The 19,071-nt window shown below is 39.3% G+C and overlaps 10 protein-coding genes and 2 non-coding genes across 12 annotated transcripts, besides 1 other annotated feature; 4 read left to right on the top strand and 8 right to left on the bottom strand.

The window, feature by feature from the left end:
- Positions 1–100: 100 nt before the first annotated feature.
- Positions 101–1,462, top strand: CDC55 (protein phosphatase 2A regulatory subunit CDC55; the record flags this gene model as incomplete). Its single annotated transcript, XM_018133394.1, has 1 exon — positions 101–1,462. One exon carries the CDS (start codon positions 101–103, stop codon positions 1,460–1,462), a length of 1,362 nt encoding a protein of 453 aa, XP_017988883.1.
- A 567-nt stretch (positions 1,463–2,029) lies between these two features.
- Positions 2,030–2,416, bottom strand: COX13 (cytochrome c oxidase subunit VIa; the record flags this gene model as incomplete). Its single annotated transcript, XM_018133393.1, has 1 exon — positions 2,030–2,416. The coding sequence occupies one exon, from the start codon at positions 2,414–2,416 to the stop codon at positions 2,030–2,032; it is 387 nt and encodes a 128-aa protein (XP_017988882.1).
- Positions 2,417–2,686: 270 nt separating this feature from the next.
- Positions 2,687–2,757, bottom strand: AW171_hschr63875. The gene has a single exon. It is a non-coding gene; the product is annotated as a tRNA-Gly (tRNA).
- A 611-nt stretch (positions 2,758–3,368) lies between these two features.
- Positions 3,369–3,480, bottom strand: AW171_hschr63874. The gene is made up of 2 exons: positions 3,445–3,480; positions 3,369–3,404 (listed from the first exon to the last, which is right to left on the bottom strand). It is a non-coding gene; the product is annotated as a tRNA-Pro (tRNA).
- Positions 3,481–4,367: 887 nt separating this feature from the next.
- AW171_hschr63873 (HFR030Cp) lies at positions 4,368–4,589 on the top strand (the record flags this gene model as incomplete). The annotated part of the gene is made up of 1 exon (XM_018133392.1): positions 4,368–4,589. The coding sequence occupies one exon, from the start codon at positions 4,368–4,370 to the stop codon at positions 4,587–4,589; it is 222 nt and encodes a 73-aa protein (XP_017988881.1).
- Positions 4,590–4,646: 57 nt separating this feature from the next.
- Positions 4,647–5,340: a sequence feature (Syntenic conserved sequence found in Eremothecium cymbalariae, Eremothecium coryli; not in Ashbya gossypii).
- Positions 5,341–5,967: 627 nt separating this feature from the next.
- Positions 5,968–7,890, bottom strand: SSA2 (Hsp70 family chaperone SSA2; the record flags this gene model as incomplete). Its single annotated transcript, XM_018133391.1, has 1 exon — positions 5,968–7,890. One exon carries the CDS (start codon positions 7,888–7,890, stop codon positions 5,968–5,970), a length of 1,923 nt encoding a protein of 640 aa, XP_017988880.1.
- A 339-nt stretch (positions 7,891–8,229) lies between these two features.
- Positions 8,230–9,078, bottom strand: POM33 (nucleoporin POM33; the record flags this gene model as incomplete). Its single annotated transcript, XM_018133390.1, has 1 exon — positions 8,230–9,078. The coding sequence occupies one exon, from the start codon at positions 9,076–9,078 to the stop codon at positions 8,230–8,232; it is 849 nt and encodes a 282-aa protein (XP_017988879.1).
- Positions 9,079–9,341: 263 nt separating this feature from the next.
- AW171_hschr63869 (HFR027Wp) lies at positions 9,342–10,475 on the bottom strand (the record flags this gene model as incomplete). The annotated part of the gene is made up of 1 exon (XM_018133389.1): positions 9,342–10,475. The coding sequence occupies one exon, from the start codon at positions 10,473–10,475 to the stop codon at positions 9,342–9,344; it is 1,134 nt and encodes a 377-aa protein (XP_017988878.1).
- Positions 10,476–11,065: 590 nt separating this feature from the next.
- On the top strand, positions 11,066–12,616 carry CDC3 (septin CDC3; the record flags this gene model as incomplete). The annotated part of the gene is made up of 1 exon (XM_018133388.1): positions 11,066–12,616. The coding sequence occupies one exon, from the start codon at positions 11,066–11,068 to the stop codon at positions 12,614–12,616; it is 1,551 nt and encodes a 516-aa protein (XP_017988877.1).
- Positions 12,617–13,411: 795 nt separating this feature from the next.
- CHO2 (phosphatidylethanolamine N-methyltransferase) lies at positions 13,412–15,961 on the top strand (the record flags this gene model as incomplete). The annotated part of the gene is made up of 1 exon (XM_018133387.1): positions 13,412–15,961. The coding sequence occupies one exon, from the start codon at positions 13,412–13,414 to the stop codon at positions 15,959–15,961; it is 2,550 nt and encodes an 849-aa protein (XP_017988876.1).
- A 145-nt stretch (positions 15,962–16,106) lies between these two features.
- MTR3 (exosome non-catalytic core subunit MTR3) lies at positions 16,107–16,820 on the bottom strand (the record flags this gene model as incomplete). The annotated part of the gene is made up of 1 exon (XM_018133386.1): positions 16,107–16,820. The coding sequence occupies one exon, from the start codon at positions 16,818–16,820 to the stop codon at positions 16,107–16,109; it is 714 nt and encodes a 237-aa protein (XP_017988875.1).
- Positions 16,821–17,024: 204 nt separating this feature from the next.
- On the bottom strand, positions 17,025–18,641 carry RIM8 (Rim8p; the record flags this gene model as incomplete). Its single annotated transcript, XM_018133385.1, has 1 exon — positions 17,025–18,641. The coding sequence occupies one exon, from the start codon at positions 18,639–18,641 to the stop codon at positions 17,025–17,027; it is 1,617 nt and encodes a 538-aa protein (XP_017988874.1).
- Between the last annotated feature and the right edge of the window lie 430 nt (positions 18,642–19,071).

Raw genomic sequence — 19,071 nt, 5'->3', positions numbered from 1 at the left:
TCATATACCATCTTTTACTGATCGTCATTATTTTCCATTATTAATTTTTATTCTCTGCATTGTATTACAAACTGCTGGAAGTGGCTAATACGAATTTAACATGGCACAACAGTCAAATTTCGACTTCAAATTCAGCCAATGTTTTGGAGATAAGGCCGATATCGTGGTCACGGAAGCCGATATCATCACAGCGGCAGAATTTGATCATACAGGTAGTTTTTTGGCGACTGGGGATCGTGGAGGAAGGGTCGTCCTTTTTGAAAGAAATAACAGCAAGCACTGTGAATATAAATTCCTCACAGAGTTTCAAAGTCACGATGCTGAGTTTGACTACCTGAAATCCCTAGAAATAGAGGAGAAAATTAATCAGATCAAGTGGTGTCAACCAACGAATCAATCTCACTTTTTATTGAGCACGAATGATAAAACCATCAAACTGTGGAAGATATATGAGAAAAATATCAAGCTAGTGAGTGAAAATAATTTGTCTGAGGGCGTTTTCAATCAGCGCAATAGTGCTGGTGATACTGGACCAGCTAAGTCAATACTATCTTTGCAAGGTTTGAAATTACCACGACTATCATTGCATGACAAGATTATAGCGGCGACACCGAAAAGAATCTATTCCAATGCGCATACGTACCATATAAATTCCATATCGGTTAACTCCGACCAAGAAACCTTCATCAGCGCAGATGACTTAAGAATCAACCTTTGGAATCTGGATATACCCGATCAGAGTTTTAATATAGTCGATATTAAACCTGCTAATATGGAGGAACTAACAGAGGTGATAACGAGTGCAGAGTTTCATCCTTCTCACTGCAATTTATTGATGTACTCAAGCTCGAAAGGAACTATCAAGTTGGCAGATATGAGACAGAATGCCTTATGTGACTTCCGTGCAAAAACATTTGAAGAATATATGGACCCAATCCATCACAATTTTTTTACAGAAATAACTTCATCAATATCAGATGTAAAATTCAGTCCCGACGGTCGTTACATTGCTGCTAGGGATTACTTAACAGTGAAAATATGGGACGTTAATATGGATAGTAAACCAATAAAGACTATAAATGTGCACGACCAATTGAAGGAGCGTTTAAGTGATGCGTATGAAAATGACTCTATATTTGATAAATTTGAAGTGTGTTTCAGCGGTGATAGTTCTAGTATAATGACTGGTTCTTATAATAACAATTTCATGCTATATCCAAATGCCGTAAAAACCGGTAATTACGAAGTTCCCCAAGGATTGGACGAAATTGTTCTCCAGGCAGATAAGTCAGCATTCAAGACAAAAAGATTAGGTTCCATCCAACAACAGAGCACAAGGAATAGGGAATGGGGTGATGATATCGATTTTAAAAAAAGTATATTACATTTTTCATGGCATCCAAGGGAAAGTAGCGTAGCTATCGCGGCAACGAATAACTTATTCATCTTCTCTGCATTATGATAGGAACAAACTAAAACTAAGTAGATCATTTAGTAATTTTTTTATCTTAACAGACGAACCTTAGTAGTGTGTATGTTTGTACTTATTGGCATTCATAGATGTTTTCACCCCTCCTGATTATCTGTACAAATATGCATTATAGAGTCTATAGCAACCAAAACGAAGTACATACACTTTGATGTAGGCTATATTTCATTTAATATTTTACCGCGATTCATGTTTATGCTAAATATTTCTTCTTACCTTTATTCATGAGGTTATCTTACTACAACGTGCCATACTACCCAATTCCAAGAAAAATAGGATTAAGAAGCTTCTTGGCCATTAAAAACCTTAAGCTACTAATAAAGGGCCGGGGAATTAAAACTTGAAGTAAAAGTGTAGTTATTTCGATTTGTAGACTACAAAAGAATATCTACACTGTATGCTTTAAATAGAATTAATTGAAGGGAAATTCGAATAAATCAACCTTGATACATAACAAATTGTTAAATTTCTGTTGAAAAGGTACGAAATTCGTCTCGCTCTGCTCATCATAACAATCAGGATTTGGCAACTGTACAATGTCTAATTCCTTTGAATATGCCTATTGATAACTGGGTTCCAGAATAAGGTCTTGTCACCATCGCCCCAGAAAAAAGGTTTTTGTCTCATATTTTGGAAGGAATAATCTCTTGGCCACTCCTCGTCTGGAATATGCTTTAAGTGCTCCCTGTGTGCAGCATGTTCAGCTTCAACAAAATAGGTGTTTACAGCAGCTAACATAATTGCAGGAAGACCGACGAAAAGGGAAATCTTGTACCACATTTTGGAAGTTTTCTCACCATGGTGAGCGCTAGCAACCATGTGCTCCTTGAAAGCTCTAGCAGCTTCTTTATCACCGCCTGCTGGGAATGCATTCTTAAAAGCGTGTGGTGGAAGCGTGGAAGCCTTTCTGATAGCCAGTCTAAACATTGTATGTATATCTCAGATATTAATCAATAAGGGGCAAATGCCTTAAACCCTATCCAATCTCCTTAAGTGTAGGTTAAAACTTAAGACTAAATCTAGAGTAAACAGTACTTTTGCTTCCGGGAATCTTCGTTGTAAATAATCACCACTTTACTCGTTAATAATGATAAACTACCAAAATCTTCTACAATTTTATAGAGATATCAAACGCTCCTATTGGATGTAAGTCACGAGGAAATGCTCGAACATTATGTAAAAATTACAAAAAGAGATTGCGCAAGCCCGGAATCGAACCGGGGGCCCAACTATGGCAAAGTTGGATTTTACCACTAAACCACTTGCGCTGGATCTTAAATTAGCATGTAATCCGTATAGTCTAAAGGTACATTAAAGCATGTTGTCGTTGTCGTAGATTCAAATAGGCATCTCGAAGAAGTAGCCGCCAGAAAGAAACGACGAATCAGATCTGTATGGAGGAGTAAGAGTAGTAGTGAGAAGGATTAGCTACTCTAAAGAAGTAGAGTATCCATTCGGAGTAGAACTCTAGCCGTAGAGTGCCTATCCAGGATCAAGTTTGAGTACAAGATTAGACCTATATACATAGTACACTAATCTATCATTGAATATTTAATACTCACGTGATCAAGGAACTTCAAGTTAGCACGTGATTGGTTAAATAGCCCACGACAGTGTGTCGTAGATTCAAATAGACACCCCTTGCAGGCAGCAGCTAGAAAGAAACGTTGGATTAGATCTGTATGGAGGAGATAAGAGCAGTGGTAAGAAGGATTAGCCACTGTAAGAAAAAAGAGTAAACAAACGAGTGGGACTCGCGATATATAACAGATCTATAGTGTCTTCTTATACCTGAGTGAATAAATAACTTTACCAGATATAGGTGTTAATAGGTTTAATGCCTTTTCATTTAAAGGTATAAATAAAAATAAAAATTAAAGGGGCGAGCTGGGAATTGAACCCAGGGCCTCTCGCACATTTAAGAACTTGAACCCCAGTGAACCGGAGCTTCGCTACCCAAAGCGAGAATCATACCACTAGACCACACGCCCAATTCTATGTACAATTGTAAAGTTTGGTAGGCTAAGTATCTGTAATTTTTAAAAAGCGATGTCTGTCGTAGATTCAAATAGAAACCTCGTAGAAACAGCAGCTAGAAAGAAACGTCGGATCAGATCTGTATGGAAAAGTAGAAGTAATTGCTAGTAACGACTCGAGATCTGTTGTAGAAATGAAGATGAGCTAGCTAGTCTAACATATATAAAGCCGTCATAGCTAGATATGAGAATATGACTAGGAGTCGAAGGACGACAAGTGGTCATTGACTCAGATTAGACCTATATACATAGTACACTAATCTATCATTGAATATTTAACATGCACGTGATCAGTTAGGTAATTCTTGTAATTTGGTAGCGTCGCGCAGTAATTGAGATTCAGTATAATGGACTGGGATACACCAACCTTTGGAGGTCAACGGAGGACCGTTGAGGTTTCACCACCAGTACTGGACCTGGGGAGTCACCACTATTCCCCAGCAGCAGCGTTTAAGGGGACAATGATGACATGAGATGATCCTAATCAACTCCGTATGCTGTTGATGCAAGTGAAGTATTTGGCAACGCGTAATCAACCAGAGTGGAGTGACGACGATAAGACGATGTACTTGATCAGCCATTTAGGGGATGCACCTCAAAGGAGTGCCATGGCGTACTACTTTAGGATTGAAGAAGAGCCCCCCCCCCCCCAACATTTGAGGAGGTGGTAACAACCTATCCCTCACATTTAACCAAGTTGTGTCTCCTGTAGATAGAGTTACGCAACTCATAGACGTGGCTATTGCAAAAAACCACGACTTTGCTTAATATGTGCACGATTTCTAAGTAACCTTCTCTGAGCTTTCCACCAAAGACACTCAAATCCTTCTGGAGAGTTTTCGATGGCTCTATTCAGATACGGATTGTCCGCCGAGGCTAAACAACTGCTGGCAGCGTGTCCTAACGCACCGCAATCTTGGCGCATGATGGCATACATCATCACAGAAAATTCGGCAGTCGTGCAATCGATGGATAAAACAGTTGTGCGTCGGAAGTCAACTTCACTCGGAAGGCCCCAAGTGGGTCTTAAGGAAAGGTCCCCCAGAGACAGCAATGGAAAATAGGAGGAGCGGAACGTGCGGAACCAATGAAGTGCTATACGTGTAGCGAAGAAGGACAAGGGTTACCCAAGTTTGAATTGCCAGAGGAATGATACCGTGGGATCAACGGAAATACGATATCCGCAACAGCGGGAGTGGAGTTATGTTTTCGCTATAACGGCAGAAGATACTCATTCTTATCGTATGTCACTCCATTAGAATTGGATGTAGACAGCATTGTAGGTACGTCAACCATGGCGTTGATGCCAGAACGGATAGAGATTATCACTCAGCTATTCACGAATAGAAGTAAGAACTTACGAGAGTTACAGATGTAAGTGAAGAGAGAGCCAGTTATCATGGGATTAAGGCTATTGAGGCTATACGTGATATTGTTGTTAGGACAGAGGCAACTAAGGCCAAGTGTAAGTCCAGATATGTTACTATAGTACGGAGTCATGCGAACTCTGTAGAAGAAAACGGGGCATGGGGTAAGATGGTCCGTAATTCAGATTGTATACTCCCATGGGAGTTTACCAGTGCTGCAGGCAGTAAGGCTAGAGGTAGTGGAGCTCAAGTTGGTGGACAAAACCAGAAGATGAGATCACCTACAGCGATACAGTTGCAACAACAACTGTTAGAGCAACAAATAAGTCCGAGAGTGCACAGTCAGGAGGAATGACTATGTTATAAGGTTAGTACCTTGGAGAAGACCCCAATTAGTTGCAAGAGTCGAACTTGCCAACAGGGTTAGTGGCATAGATAACGGAGACCAAAGTCTAGATGCAGATGACCTCACACATCTCTTAGAAGTCATTAATGCCAGAACTAAGGATCAATTGGAGGAGAACCGGATTCAGGTGGAGGTTGATAAGGATGGCAACCGATGAGAAGCACTCAGTAAGATAATGTATTAGACACTGAATTCACATATGTGAAGTATCGATGACTTAACTATTTACTGCTAACTTGTACATACTTTATCTCGTCTGAGTTACCATAACCCCTTGTAGTTATAAGAATAAATCAATCACGAACATTTACTTACACTCTAAGAGTTCTCTTAAACTGTGAATTATCAATAAATATTTCATGTACCTCTTATACTATTAAAAAGTGGAATTATGGAGGTTTATCATTATGCATAAATGCCAAGATGGTAGGCTCAGAAATAAGGTGAATATTCCTTCAAACGGGCCTATTATTAAGGGTAGTATGCACGCACTCTCCATGACTTCAGCGTACCTTTAATTAAAATAAAGACTTTTGACAAAAATTTACGTAAGTGGTATTATGGTACAAATCAACTACTAAAGAAAATAAACGTTCAATGCTCTCTATCATGATTGATTCTATATTATATGCATGTTTTCTGCAATGAAAGTCTAGACTTTATGAATTATTAGTCAACTTCTTCAACAGTTGGACCATCGGCCTCAGCAGCAGCAGCGCCGGCACCTGGGAACTCGCCTGGAGCAGCACCACCTGGAGCACCACCTTGTTGGTACAACTTAGTCATGATCGGGTTGGAAACATCTTGTAATTCCTTTAACTTGTCGTTGTACTCCTCAGCAGTAGCAGTAGTGTTGTGGTCTAACCATTCAATGACTTCGTCACACTTCTTAGTCAAGGTCTCCTTATCAGCAGCATCAAGCTTGTCACCAGAATCAGACAAGGTGTTCTTGATGGAGTAAGACATAGATTCCAATTGGTTTCTAGCAGCGATTCTAGCAGCTTCCTTTTCATCTTCTTCCTTAAACTTCTCAGCCTCAGAGACCATTCTTTCTATGTCTTCCTTGGACAATCTACCCTTGTCGTTGGTGATGGTAATCTTCTCAGACTTACCAGTACCCTTTTCGACAGCAGAAACATTCAAGATACCGTTGGCGTCAATGTCAAAAGTAACTTCGATTTGTGGAACACCTCTTGGAGCTGGTGGAATACCAGTCAAGTCAAATTTACCTAACAAGTTGTTGTCCTTTGTCTTGGCTCTTTCACCTTCGTAGACCTGGATCAAGACACCAGGTTGGTTGTCGGCGTATGTAGAGAAGATCTCAGACTTCTTGGTTGGGATAGTAGAGTTTCTTGGAATCAACTTGGTCATAACACCACCAGCGGTTTCAATACCCAAGGACAATGGAGCAACATCCAACAACAACAAGTCTTGGGTCTTTGAAGAGGTGTCACCAGTCAAAATAGCGGCTTGGACAGCAGCACCGTACGCGACAGCTTCATCTGGGTTGATGGATCTGTTTGGTTCTTTACCGTTGAAGTAGTCGGAAACTAACTTTTGGACCTTTGGAATTCTTGTGGAGCCACCGACCAATACAATCTCGTGAACTTGAGACTTGTCCAATTTAGAGTCTCTCAAAACCTTCTCAACTGGGTCCAAAGTAGATCTGAACAAGTCAGCACACAATTCCTCAAATCTAGCTCTAGTGATGGAAGTATACATATCAATACCTTCGAATAGAGAGTCGATTTCGATAGAAGTTTGAGCAGAAGAGGACAAAGTTCTCTTAGCTCTTTCACATGCAGTTCTCAATCTTCTCAAAGCTCTTTGGTTGGTGGTCAAGTCCTTCTTGTTCTTTCTCTTGAACTCTTGGACAAAGTGGTTAACCAATCTGTTGTCGAAATCTTCACCACCCAAGTGAGTGTCACCAGCGGTAGCCTTCACCTCGAAGATACCATCCTCGATAGATAGCAAAGAAACATCGAAAGTACCACCACCCAAGTCAAAGATCAAAACGTTTTTCTCACCAGCGTCCTTCTTGTCCAAACCGTATGCAATGGCAGCGGCAGTTGGCTCGTTAATAATTCTCAAAACGTTCAAACCAGCAATGGTACCAGCATCCTTGGTAGCTTGTCTTTGAGAGTCATTGAAATAAGCTGGAACGGTAACAACAGCGTCGTTAACCTTACAGCCCAAGAAGCTCTCAGCGGTCTCCTTCATCTTGGTCAAAACCATAGAGGATATTTCTTCTGGAGTGAAAACCTTGGTTTCGCCCTTGTATTCAACTTGAATTTGAGGCTTACCGCTCACATCAATAACCTTAAAAGGGAAGTGTTTCATGTCACCTTGGACTTCTTGGTCAGAAAAGTTTCTACCAATCAAACGCTTAGCATCGAAAACAGTGTTAGATGGGTTCATAGCAGCTTGGTTCTTCGCAGCATCACCAATCAACCTCTCGCTGTCAGTGAAAGCAACGAAAGATGGAGTGGTTCTGTTACCTTGGTCGTTAGCCAAGATCTCAACACGGTCATTAGCGAAGTGTGCAACACAGGAGTACGTAGTACCCAAATCAATACCAACAGCCTTAGACATTATGAATTATAAAAGTTCTTGTTAGTCTCAACTGAAGAATTAAAAACTTTAAAGAGAGGAAACTAAAAGAATTAGGAAATCTGCAACAAGAACCACATGTAGAAGCAACGCTATATTTCAATACTTACATTTAACCTTTTATACTTGATTTTTTTTCCTCTGATTTCGAGGCAAATGTAATCTGAGTGATGTATGTAGAGGTCTCTTAGCCTCTTTTCGTTGTTCTGGAAAATTCCATCATCTTCTGCTCCAACGACGGAGAAAAAAAAAGGGCCTTCTAGATTAAACGAAAATTTCTAGATACGGAACTAAAAAAATCGTAATTTGTCAACACCGTTATTAGTTCTGTTTGGAAGGAGGAACACTTTGTCTAGTGATTGCGTAATTGCCCAATTTGCTGATATACATCTTGGATGAGGCATAAATCCTTTTGAGAGCTGGGGGAACTTGTGGATGAGATACTAAACCATCGACTCTAGCTTCCCATTTACGCACAACTGTTTTCATGTTTGCGGAGCGTTCGTAACGTGCTTTAATGAAAATAGAATAAAGCACGAAGACAATCCAGGAACTCGGTCTAAAGGCTAGGGCGCGGAAGATGACAACAACATAACATAAAAGTTCGCTAGTACACGACCAGCTTAGGGACTTGTCATGGTTCTCACGTAGGAAACGCGAAATGAGCTGTACCAGCGAATTTTTGTCATCTGCTTGGAAGACGACGGGAAGAATGACGTTCTTGATGTAGGTTAGCGCGTGAAAAAGCGAAAAGATGAAGAAGGGGGGTACGGTCCATAGGAAGCGAGGAGTAAATAGCCATAACATTGCTAGTAGACAGTACAGGAAATTCTCATCCTGTATTAACTCCGTGATGGTGAATCCCTTTCCTGGTTGTTTTGATCCAGCATTATAATGGTGCTGATATACGATGATTCCGAAAGATTCTAAGACGCCAAGATATAGCAGGGAGTATAATGCCTGATGGAACCGGGAAGATCCACGCACGGATAAGATATACAACGACCCCATCACCAACACTGTCAAATGACCTGCGAACCATGCAAACTGTAGAGTTTTAACCAAGTCTGTTAGCCTTACCAACTGCCCACCGGCGGGGCCTTTTTCCTTCTGTTTCTGGGGCCGGTTTTTACCTGCTTCTGTGGTATTCTTGGAAGTTTGTGTGCTCATAATTGAAGTTCCAAACGCTAGCTGTAGTAATACGCACTGTTTAACGGTTACTCTCCAGTGAACAAGTGCTGATTGTTTTTATAGTAGTGGCGTTCTCCCTTGTATGTAAATTGAAGACTTAGTTATATTTCATTTTGCCTTCCGACTATTTCTAAAATTAAGTAATCAGTATCTAGTTACCCGCCTCCATTTTTTACATAGTAGAATAATATTCCCTATACAGAATTTGGGCGCTTAACTAGTCTGGCAGGTGGTGGGGGTAACTACATCTTCGATTTTTTTTCAGTACGCTTATCATTTTGAGAATCACGTGCTGGCCTCTTCTTTACCATGGAAGTCAAGTCGTTGACCTTGCCAGATGAGCCACTAGCAGTTGCAACTGTCGCCAGTTGATGCAGGAGGTCGTTCTTCAAGTTTACTAGAGTGTTGGCGCCTTTGTGATCGAATTCCTTTAATTTATGCTTTAGCTCAGACAAAAGTTCCAGATCGTCATCGCTTTCGCTCTTTCCGGCATCAATACGTGCCTGAAGAAGCTCAACGCATGTAGTGAGGTGTTCTCTACATTGCTTCTCACTGTCAGTGAGAAATTCAAGCGCTAGGAAAATTTTGTAGTGGGATTCAATCAGTAGTCTGTGGGTTGCATCATCATCCTTGTACAACTTCTCCCTATACTCGAGGCATACTTGGAAATCCTCGGCGGCTTGTTGAAAGTTTTCTGACTCAAGGGAGATCTCACCTAGAACGTCATAAGTTTCGGAGAGTTTTTCCTGAAGTTTCTTATCTTCTGGACTAGCCTTGAAAGCTTCTTCATAGAGGGAACGAGCGAGTTCCAGGATTTCCCATGCAGCCTCAAAGTCGCTTTGGTCTTCTTCCTCTTCTGGGAACTCTTCGTCTTGCTCGTCATTATTTTCGGCAGCGTCCTCTTCGTTATCTTCGTTTTTATCCTGCTCGTTTTCGGCATCTTCTTTCTCGTTGTCGTCGGTTTGTTCTGGCTCGTTCCGGGCTTCCTCTTGCTCTTGCTTCTTTTCTTGGTCCTCCTGTTCTACCTCCTGTCCTCCTTCTTGCTTTTGCTCTTCGTCTTCCTCGTCGACTTCAGCACCAGACTGGAAGATCTGTGTTTCAGTGTCGTTATTCCGTCCCGGTTCATCCTTCTCTTCTGACTCCTCATTTTCAGTGGCAGCATCCCCACCACCTCCTAAAACATCGCTCTTGGCTAGTGCGTTACGGTATAGACTCCGTCCATATAAAAACAAGTAATCTGCATTTGGTGCACCATGTATAGCCTCGTATTTTTGATTAGCCTCTGAGTAGTACCCTACTGCACTTTCATAGTCTTTAATACCGTAGCACTTTGCGGCCTCTTGTAATGCAACGTTTATATCTTCCTCAACTGCCATTTTCAGTTTTATCTCGCTTTGCTTCCTGCTATCGTAATAGCGGCCGTCTAGTCAACTATAAAGTTCTACTATCTAATATCGAGACGCGTGAAAAGGCGCTCCGCGTTATGAGCGAGCAATTTATCACATCAAAAACTAAGTATATATTAAGATATTCTATGAATTGCTAATGATTCTTAGTAGTACAATTCCACCTCTTAAAACATTATAGACTGCTCCTAGTTCCAATAACCGTAACGGCAGCTTTAGCGCCACCCATAATTTTAATGTTACGCGAAACTGGTTGCAGCCTCGTATACAATGATGATCCCTTTTGTGGCGGTATGGATTATCATTACTCTATTTCCATGGATTATGAAGTACAAGAAATAAACAAAGCGCCTCTGTTACACGTTAACTCTTATTGTTAAACCAATTAGCTATTTCTACGACGAGCAAGGAATAAAGCAAGCTACTGTATAGACGAGAAACGTAGCATATCTCTCAAAGGATATCAGACGAATATATAACGTTTGAGGTAAAATTACTTTCTTCAATACTATAAAGAACGGATCAAGACCAACGAAAGATTTTAAAGTTACAAAGAGATAATGTTACCCACTTCTTCACAAGACGATTCGGCTAATACCAACGGTTCTGCTACTGCAGGCGGTGGTCCAACACCCTCAGCAGCTATGGTTAGCAATGGTGCGTCTAGTTTAAAAGATTCTACTTCTGATATTAATGTTAAGGAGGAGGAAATTGGCCTTGTTGACATGCAGGACGACAAAGAAAATATCCTTAATTCCAGTGGCTTGAATGGTGAAAACATGGGCCAGGTCTTGCCAGAGCAGCCTGATCTAAAGATTATTCATCGTAAGATTTCAGGCTACGTTGGGTTTGCCAATCTTCCAAAACAATGGCATAGGAAGTCCATTCGCCGCGGGTTCAATTTAAATTTGCTATGTGTAGGTGCAAAAGGTTTGGGTAAGTCCACGTTAATTAACACGTTATTTAACAAGGAATTGTATGCAACGAGGCAAGATTATGATGCCGGGAGTACTACAGCTGCTAGCGAGCAACTGAATGGTTTGAAACTGGAAGACGGTGATGATCGTGAAGATTCAAGGAATAAGGAATCTTTGGAACCAAAGGTTAAAATTGAGACTGTTACTACCGAAATTGAAGAAAACGGTGTGGTATTGAAACTAACAGTGGTAGATACACCCGGATTTGCGGACGCCATAGATAACAACGAATCTTGGAAGCCAATTGTAGAAGAGATGAACTCTAGGTTTGATCAGTATTTGGACGCCGAGAATAAGATCAATAGAACCACCATCGAAGACAACCGTATCCACGCTTGTTTATACTTCGTTGAACCTACTGGTCATTGTTTGAAGCCTCTAGACTTGGAATTCTGCAGACAGGTACATGACAAGTGCAACTTGATTCCCATCATCGCAAAATCTGATATTTTGACCGATGAGGAAATCGAGCATTTCAAGTGGACTATTAAGAGGCAATTGGATGAGGCCAAGGTGCATCTCTTCCAACCTCCGCAATATTTGCTTGACGATGAAGAAACCCAAAAGGCTACTAAACAGTTATTTTCCAAGGTGCCCTTCGCTGTTGTTGGTTCTACTCAAGAGGTTAATACTGCAGACGGGCGGACTGTTAGAGGTCGTTCGTACCCTTGGGGTATTATTGAAGTCGACAATGAAAAACATTCCGATTTCAGTTACTTACGTGATCTCTTAATTAGGCAGTATTTGGAAGAGCTTCGTGAAAGAACGAATAATGAGTTATATGAAAACTATAGATCCGAAAAACTAACTAAGATGGGTATCAAGCAAGATAATAGCGTCTTCAAGGAATTTGACCCAGAATTGAGGCAACAAGAGGAAAAGCACCTCCATGAAGCTAAGCTAGCTAAATTGGAAGCCGAGATGAAGGCTGTTTTCCAGCAAAAAGTCTCCGAAAAGGAGAAGAAGTTACAAAAATCAGAAGCAGAATTATTCGCAAGACATAAAGAAATGAAGGAAAAGCTAATGAAACAGTTAAAGGCATTGGAAGAGAAGAAGCATCAATTAGAGATGTCCTTAGCAAACCAAAGCTCACAATCACCAGCTCAACCAAAGAAGAAGGGCTTCTTACGTTAATTGTCCTTGGAAAATTAATATAACAGGTAACATCTTTTCTTCGAGTTATGCATGCATTTCCTTAACCTCCTGCTTACCCACTCTTACAACTGCTTACAGCAATCACTACCTGAATCATTTGAGACGTCCTGCTTTTTTGCTATTCGTATTTTCCAGCAGAGTCTTCGTCTACTTATCCGCACTGCTATAAATACACAACACACTTGATATGTATAAGTCCATACACATTTAAAGTTACATTATCACTCTTTTACATTGTAAAAGTATAGTTCTATTTCTTGTTAGATCACATACCACTACTTTTGTGCTATTGAGATCAAGCGACGGAATTAAATGTACAAGAGTTATATAAGAGTATTATAGATTACAGATCAAAAACCTGCTGTTAACGTCATTTAACTAAACATGAAACATAGTTGTATATTATTTTTTTCTTTACTAAGCGATTGATCACAGATGAATCTAGAGGTGAAAAAAAAAATCATATGGTCATTCGACATTTTACGATATGATTTTTTTACTCATTGACATATTGCAAATTTATAAGTATTTAAACAAAATAGTTGAGTCGTTTTTGTCCTCTGAGTCTATAACATATCACCGTAGGCCCTTCTATTAAAGATTCGACTAATTAGCCATCTAGTAAAAGCCCTGAACAAGCCTTACTACTATTAAGCGGTAGCGGATAGATTTAACATCACCGTAATTAAAATAAAAAAAAAACATTTGTTGGACGCTATTATAACTCACTGCATGATTCACTATTTGTGTGTTTGATTACAAGTATTCGGTGCAATGGAAGTTAAGAAAATAGATCCAACCGCCCATGTTAGTTCTAACACGGCGGATAATGCCAAACCTGTTACCGCAATAACAAGAAGTTCGAACATTACTTTCCAAGTTCCAAGTACTCATAATATGGTGCGTTCATTGTTTGATCCCACACTAAGGAAATCATACTTGGAACTATGCATTACATTTTCACTTATAGCAAATTGCGTGCTATGTTACTATTGTTATAGAAAACTTGGCAGCGAATGGACAGCTAACTTTTATCTCTGTCAGTACATAATATGGCGATTATCGTATAATGTTGGTCTTGGTGCAATCCTACATTATCAATCACGCTCTGAATTTTTGACTAAGTTTGCAAGCAAGTACGGTTTATTTGACAAATTGATGGCCCAGAAATCGATGTTAGCGTCAGTTTGTCAGCTGGAAATATCCTCCAAGATGCCTGATGATTATAACTTTTCAAGTTATCCTCCAGAGTTCAATGTTTGGCTTTTATTTAGACAACTTGTGGACTTAATTTTGATGCAAGATTTCACAGCTTATATGTTGTATGTTGTGTTGTCGATTCCAAAAGACATGTCCTGGTCGGTATTGGCAACATTTAGTATGACAAGTTTGAGGATTTACGTTGGTACGGTTATGCTACTATTCAATGTCTGGGTAAAAATGGATGCTCATAGAGTCGTAAAGGACTATGCCTGGTACTGGGGAGATTTCTTCTTTTTACTCAAAGACTCCAATTTGATCTTTGATGGAGTATTTAATATTTCTCCTCATCCAATGTATTCAATTGGTTATCTGGGATATTATGGTGTAAGTTTGATCACGGGTAAGTATCAAGTATTGCTTGTTTCATTGGTGGGACATCTGGCTCAGTTTTTATTTTTGAAGTATGTTGAAACGCCTCATATCGAACGCACTTATGGCTCAGATGAACCGGACGATTTGGAAAGGATAGATGATTTGATTATCAAGAATAACCACAATTATACAAGGCCCTTAAGATCTACTCTGTTCGCTTTCTGTAACTTTGATCCACTGAGACCATCCGATTACATAACTGTGGGGGTTACAATCGGATGTGTAGTTTCTGTGCTTTCTTTGTCTCCATCCTCGCATACTATGTTTCTCCTGGCCTTTTCAACAATGCTTTTTTCATCTATGATCACCATATTTATTTTACATCAGCAATCTAAGAATAAGTGGTTTACTAAATTATTTTTAAGAAACGGATATACCCAATTATACAGTTATCAGACATGGCAGTTTCTATCCAATTTCACTTTGACCATTTCCTATGTGATGCTAGCTCTACAGACATGGACAGAATTTAGAAAGATTGATAAGCATGATTACACTATGGTTATTTTTGGTTTTATATTGGTTGCTGTGCATGTATGGTCCGATATGGAAATATTAAACGCTATTTCTGAGTTTGGATGGTTTTATGGTGATTTCTTTTTAACGAACTATATCAGAAAACCAAAGTTGGCTTCTCACGGTATATATAGATACTTGAACAATCCTGAGTGTGTTCTAGGTATTGCTGGTCCCTGGGGAACTATTTTGATTACTGACCTGAGCGTTTATAACATCGCGCTTGCAACATTGTGGACTATCAGTAACTATTTACTTGTGAAATTTGTAGAGGCTCCTCATGTTGCGAAAGTTTATGGAAGTGATACCTTGGAAAGACAGAGTGGTATCAGTAGGACTTTGTTGGCATTCGGTCCAATAAAGGAAATTTCACACTATATGGATAATTTAGCATTTACCGTCGTTGAAATGTTAAGCGCCAACGCTAAAGATAGAGAACAATTAGAAAGTGAATTGTTAAAGGCCTTGCAGTCAACTTCTATAAAATATGGGCCACATTGTGAGCTTGAAATAGTTTCTCATAAGACTAGCGGTGAAGCTAGTGCAACCAGCCATGAAATCACTCTTCCAATTGGAGAAGCTGTTGAAGTTAGCTGGAAACTACCAACTGGCATTTATAACAAAAATGACTGGATTGGACTATATAAGGTTTTTGAAACGGGTGAAGATAGAAGTGTAACTCTTGTTTCCTCTGGTGGGCATTGGTCAGCAACTTGTCCAAACTCATACCAAAAGTACAAGTTTGCCTACGAAGGGGTAATAGATTTTGAAACAAATGATGTATTTACTAGTGGTAAAGTTGTTTTCAATCATAACTTGCTCTACTTCGAGAGCGGAGTTTACGAATTTAGATATCATAGCAATGCCGGGCACAAGGTTTTAATGTTGACCCCACCCTTCAAAATTAATCTTCCAGTATTAAACTTAACGTCAGTCGAAGAATTCTACACATCTACAGTGAAATTATTGAATGATTGTCACTGCTTGGATGACGACGGACGCTTCTCTCCACAGAAGAATAAATATTTCAATGAGAGGACACTGCAAAAGTTATTCAAATATGCTACAGGTGCTGACATATCTACAGACTTTATGAGACGTGTCGACTATGATATGAAAATCATCACAGATAGAATTTTTGAAATCAAAAAGATCTTGGATTCATTGCGTTAGAATTTGTATGCAGAATACCGTTTATGTTTATCATTGACGTGTGTATAGAATTATCATGTAGAATATAACGCATCTATATTCACCATTTCTATGTTAACATTTTGGCATCATGTTTTAACCATGATGCTCATATTAAATATAAAGTCTATTTATCTTTAGTCTTTGACATTAGGTATGCAACTATCGAATCCCTTTGTTTAAAGTAATCTTCACGACAAGCATCGATTAGTTCAGGTATTTCGCAATTCTGACTGTCATGCCAAAAGCCAACTATTTCCTCTCCGTTTTTTATAAATGCAACAATAGTATCCTCATGCTTACCAGCACTTGCTAAATCTGCTATTTCAATACCTGCATTTACCAATGCTACAGTAATACCATTAATACAGTACGGTAGTATTGAAGCTAGGTTTAAATCTCTCTCATCGTTGGTAGCGCTATATTGAATTAAGTTCAAGGAAATATCGATCCCCGATTTTAGATACTTGTCGAGCCTTATCACGGAATTAAATACGTTCTTCAAAAAGTTGCAAAATTCTGTTATTTCTCCTGTATTCCACTTTTCATAAGTAACTTGTTTAAATTGTACAGTGAGTGCCGCTTTGGATGTGAAAGACCCACGGATCGGGCGTGGACCATAAACGGATGTGATAAGCAAGGCATGATGGGAAGTATCTTTGTATTCCAGATATGAAGAACCATTGGCATTGATTACTAGGCCGTCCTGTATAAAAACAGATCGTTCCTGGTGTTCAATATCCTGTGATGGAGTTGCATTCGCTTGCGTTGGTTCAAGGTCAAATTTTATGGCCTTCGCGTTATTTGGACCCAGTATCCTTTTTCTATCTTGTACATTCATACCGGATAAAAATGCTATTTATTAACTTTCTTAAACCCTTGATGTAGTTTATGTATTCTCGTTCATATATAAGCTTGTTAAACTTAGTTGATAATGGAATTTTTTTAAAATCGTTTCAAGTTACAGACGTGCCGAAATCATAAGAATAACGAAATGCATAAATGATTAATATACTACAATTAAATTGACTCCTAAATAATTTGTCTATTCAGGTTCACTCTCCAACTCATAAAGCCTTAGCCTTTCTAATTCGTTTTTATCTTCAGTAGTTGAGTATTGATAATTCGGTGTATATAACGGAACCGGCTCAGTATCATACAAAGAATCTTTTAATTTATTGGTAAAATCCTCCCTTAGTTCAGACTTTGTTAAATGCTTCTGCGCAATTGTATCATATGTTTCTAGGATGGATCCTCTCCTAGATGGGCCTTTCTGCTCTGCAGTATGGCTTAAATTTTGTTCTCCATTTATATCAGTTATATTATTGTCTTTCGGTTCCTGACGCGTCCCGCTTCTGTGAGTCCCAATAACAACTTCTATGCATGTTCCTGTGACGGTTTTGAGCCTTTTCAATTTCCGTACATTGACCATGTCCTGTGGGGAAACCATTGAATGGCTTATATTTTGTGCGGAGGATTTCCCCTTCGTAGCTTGCAGCTTGCAAGAGAGACAATTCAGCCTTTTAGACGCTCTCTCGAGGTATCTCGGTACTGGTATGTGGCTTGTTTGCCCACCTCCAATAACTTTATTTGATTCTGTGTAGACAATATTCTTTGGTGATAGGTTTACGAGTGCCTCAATATAGTATTGGAAACTGAAGCCATGGTTGGGAACTATCAAAGTTGGGAAAGCATCGAATGGAACATCAAGGTTCATTTTAACAGAATGACTAAAAGATATTGGATCTAAACATAACGGGGCAACACATTGGCATATGTCCTTCCGAAATGTTTCGATTGGATAATTTCTCGTACCTGGCACTCTGCAAATACGTATCAAAGTAGCAACAAGACCTGCAGGGTGGGAGTACTCCTTATAATGCTGTATGTTTACCTGAAGGGGGATTGTCTCGCCAATCACGAACCCTGATTCTGGTAAGTTAACGGATATGGTGACCGTTTTTTGTGTGAGATTAGTTGCTCCAGAAAAATTCGAATACATAGACGAGTTTCTCCTATGTGTTTTTGAAATAGAACCTTCATGTTCTGATGTAGGTACTTTTAAACCTCTCACCGAAGCAGGTGATTGCAAAACCACAATTTTGGTATTTGGTTTAGGAAGCACATCAACGGCAATTGGCACCAGCACTGAAAAGCTTTTCGAGCATTCCGATATTATTGAAGTACAAGTGAGCGAATGCAACGTACAGTGGATTTTATAGCATATGGACCCTCGCTCAAAGTCAATAGAGCTGTATATATTTTTAGAAGGAACAGTCATTTTAAAAGGAAAGTAATGATCACCCTTAGTTAGACCATTCCAGATCTCATCTTCCACTTGTTTCATACACGCTTTATCCCCAAATATAATGGTCGACATATTAAACAACTGTATTCGTGCTTTCTCTCGAGATGTTGCTCCAGTACCAGAAAGAACTTTTAATGTACCTATAAGTCCAAGCTTTAAACTCACATTCTTCAGAGGTTTCTTCAGTGTAAGTACAATTTGCCCCGAAATAATCTCTCCTGGCTTCCATACGCCATGTGATTCTGGTATTTCAATGTAAAAGTTGGATATATACGTTGAAGACTTCGGCACTCTGTCTTCAGAGTCCTTTAAATGCAACGATTTAGGGAGCTTAAGCTTACAAAATAACCGCATATGCAAAGGAACATCAATGGGTTCCCAAAGTAACCAATTTTAAAGAGGAAAAAAATGTTTAAAAACTGTGTTACAACAAATGCTGTTAATTTTATACGTCTTCCTACTGTAAAGAAAAACAGACACACCAACCAAACCACTGCGCCTAATAAACTGAACAATTCTAATGAAATTTACATATGTTCTCAACCAACTTATATGTTAATTTCTCTTTAAACTGATCGTCGTTTAATTGTTCCTTTATGTCCTGAACTGCTTTCCTATGATCCTACAGAACCCTTAGTATATAGTAGTTTAAATATGTTTCAGGACCACAAACATAAACCCCTATCGTTAACTTTCAACTCACGAAAACACAGTATCTCAATTTCGACTGTTGAGATAATACTATTTAGACCATGATACGCGTGGATGAGTAAGCTACAGAATA

This window comes from Eremothecium sinecaudum, chromosome VI, assembly GCF_001548555.1.
Source record: "Eremothecium sinecaudum strain ATCC 58844 chromosome VI, complete sequence".
In the NCBI taxonomy this organism is placed as follows: domain Eukaryota; kingdom Fungi; phylum Ascomycota; class Saccharomycetes; order Saccharomycetales; family Saccharomycetaceae; genus Eremothecium; species Eremothecium sinecaudum.
The sequence above is the reverse complement of the archived record's forward strand: the minus strand, read 5'-3'. Positions and strand labels throughout refer to the sequence as shown.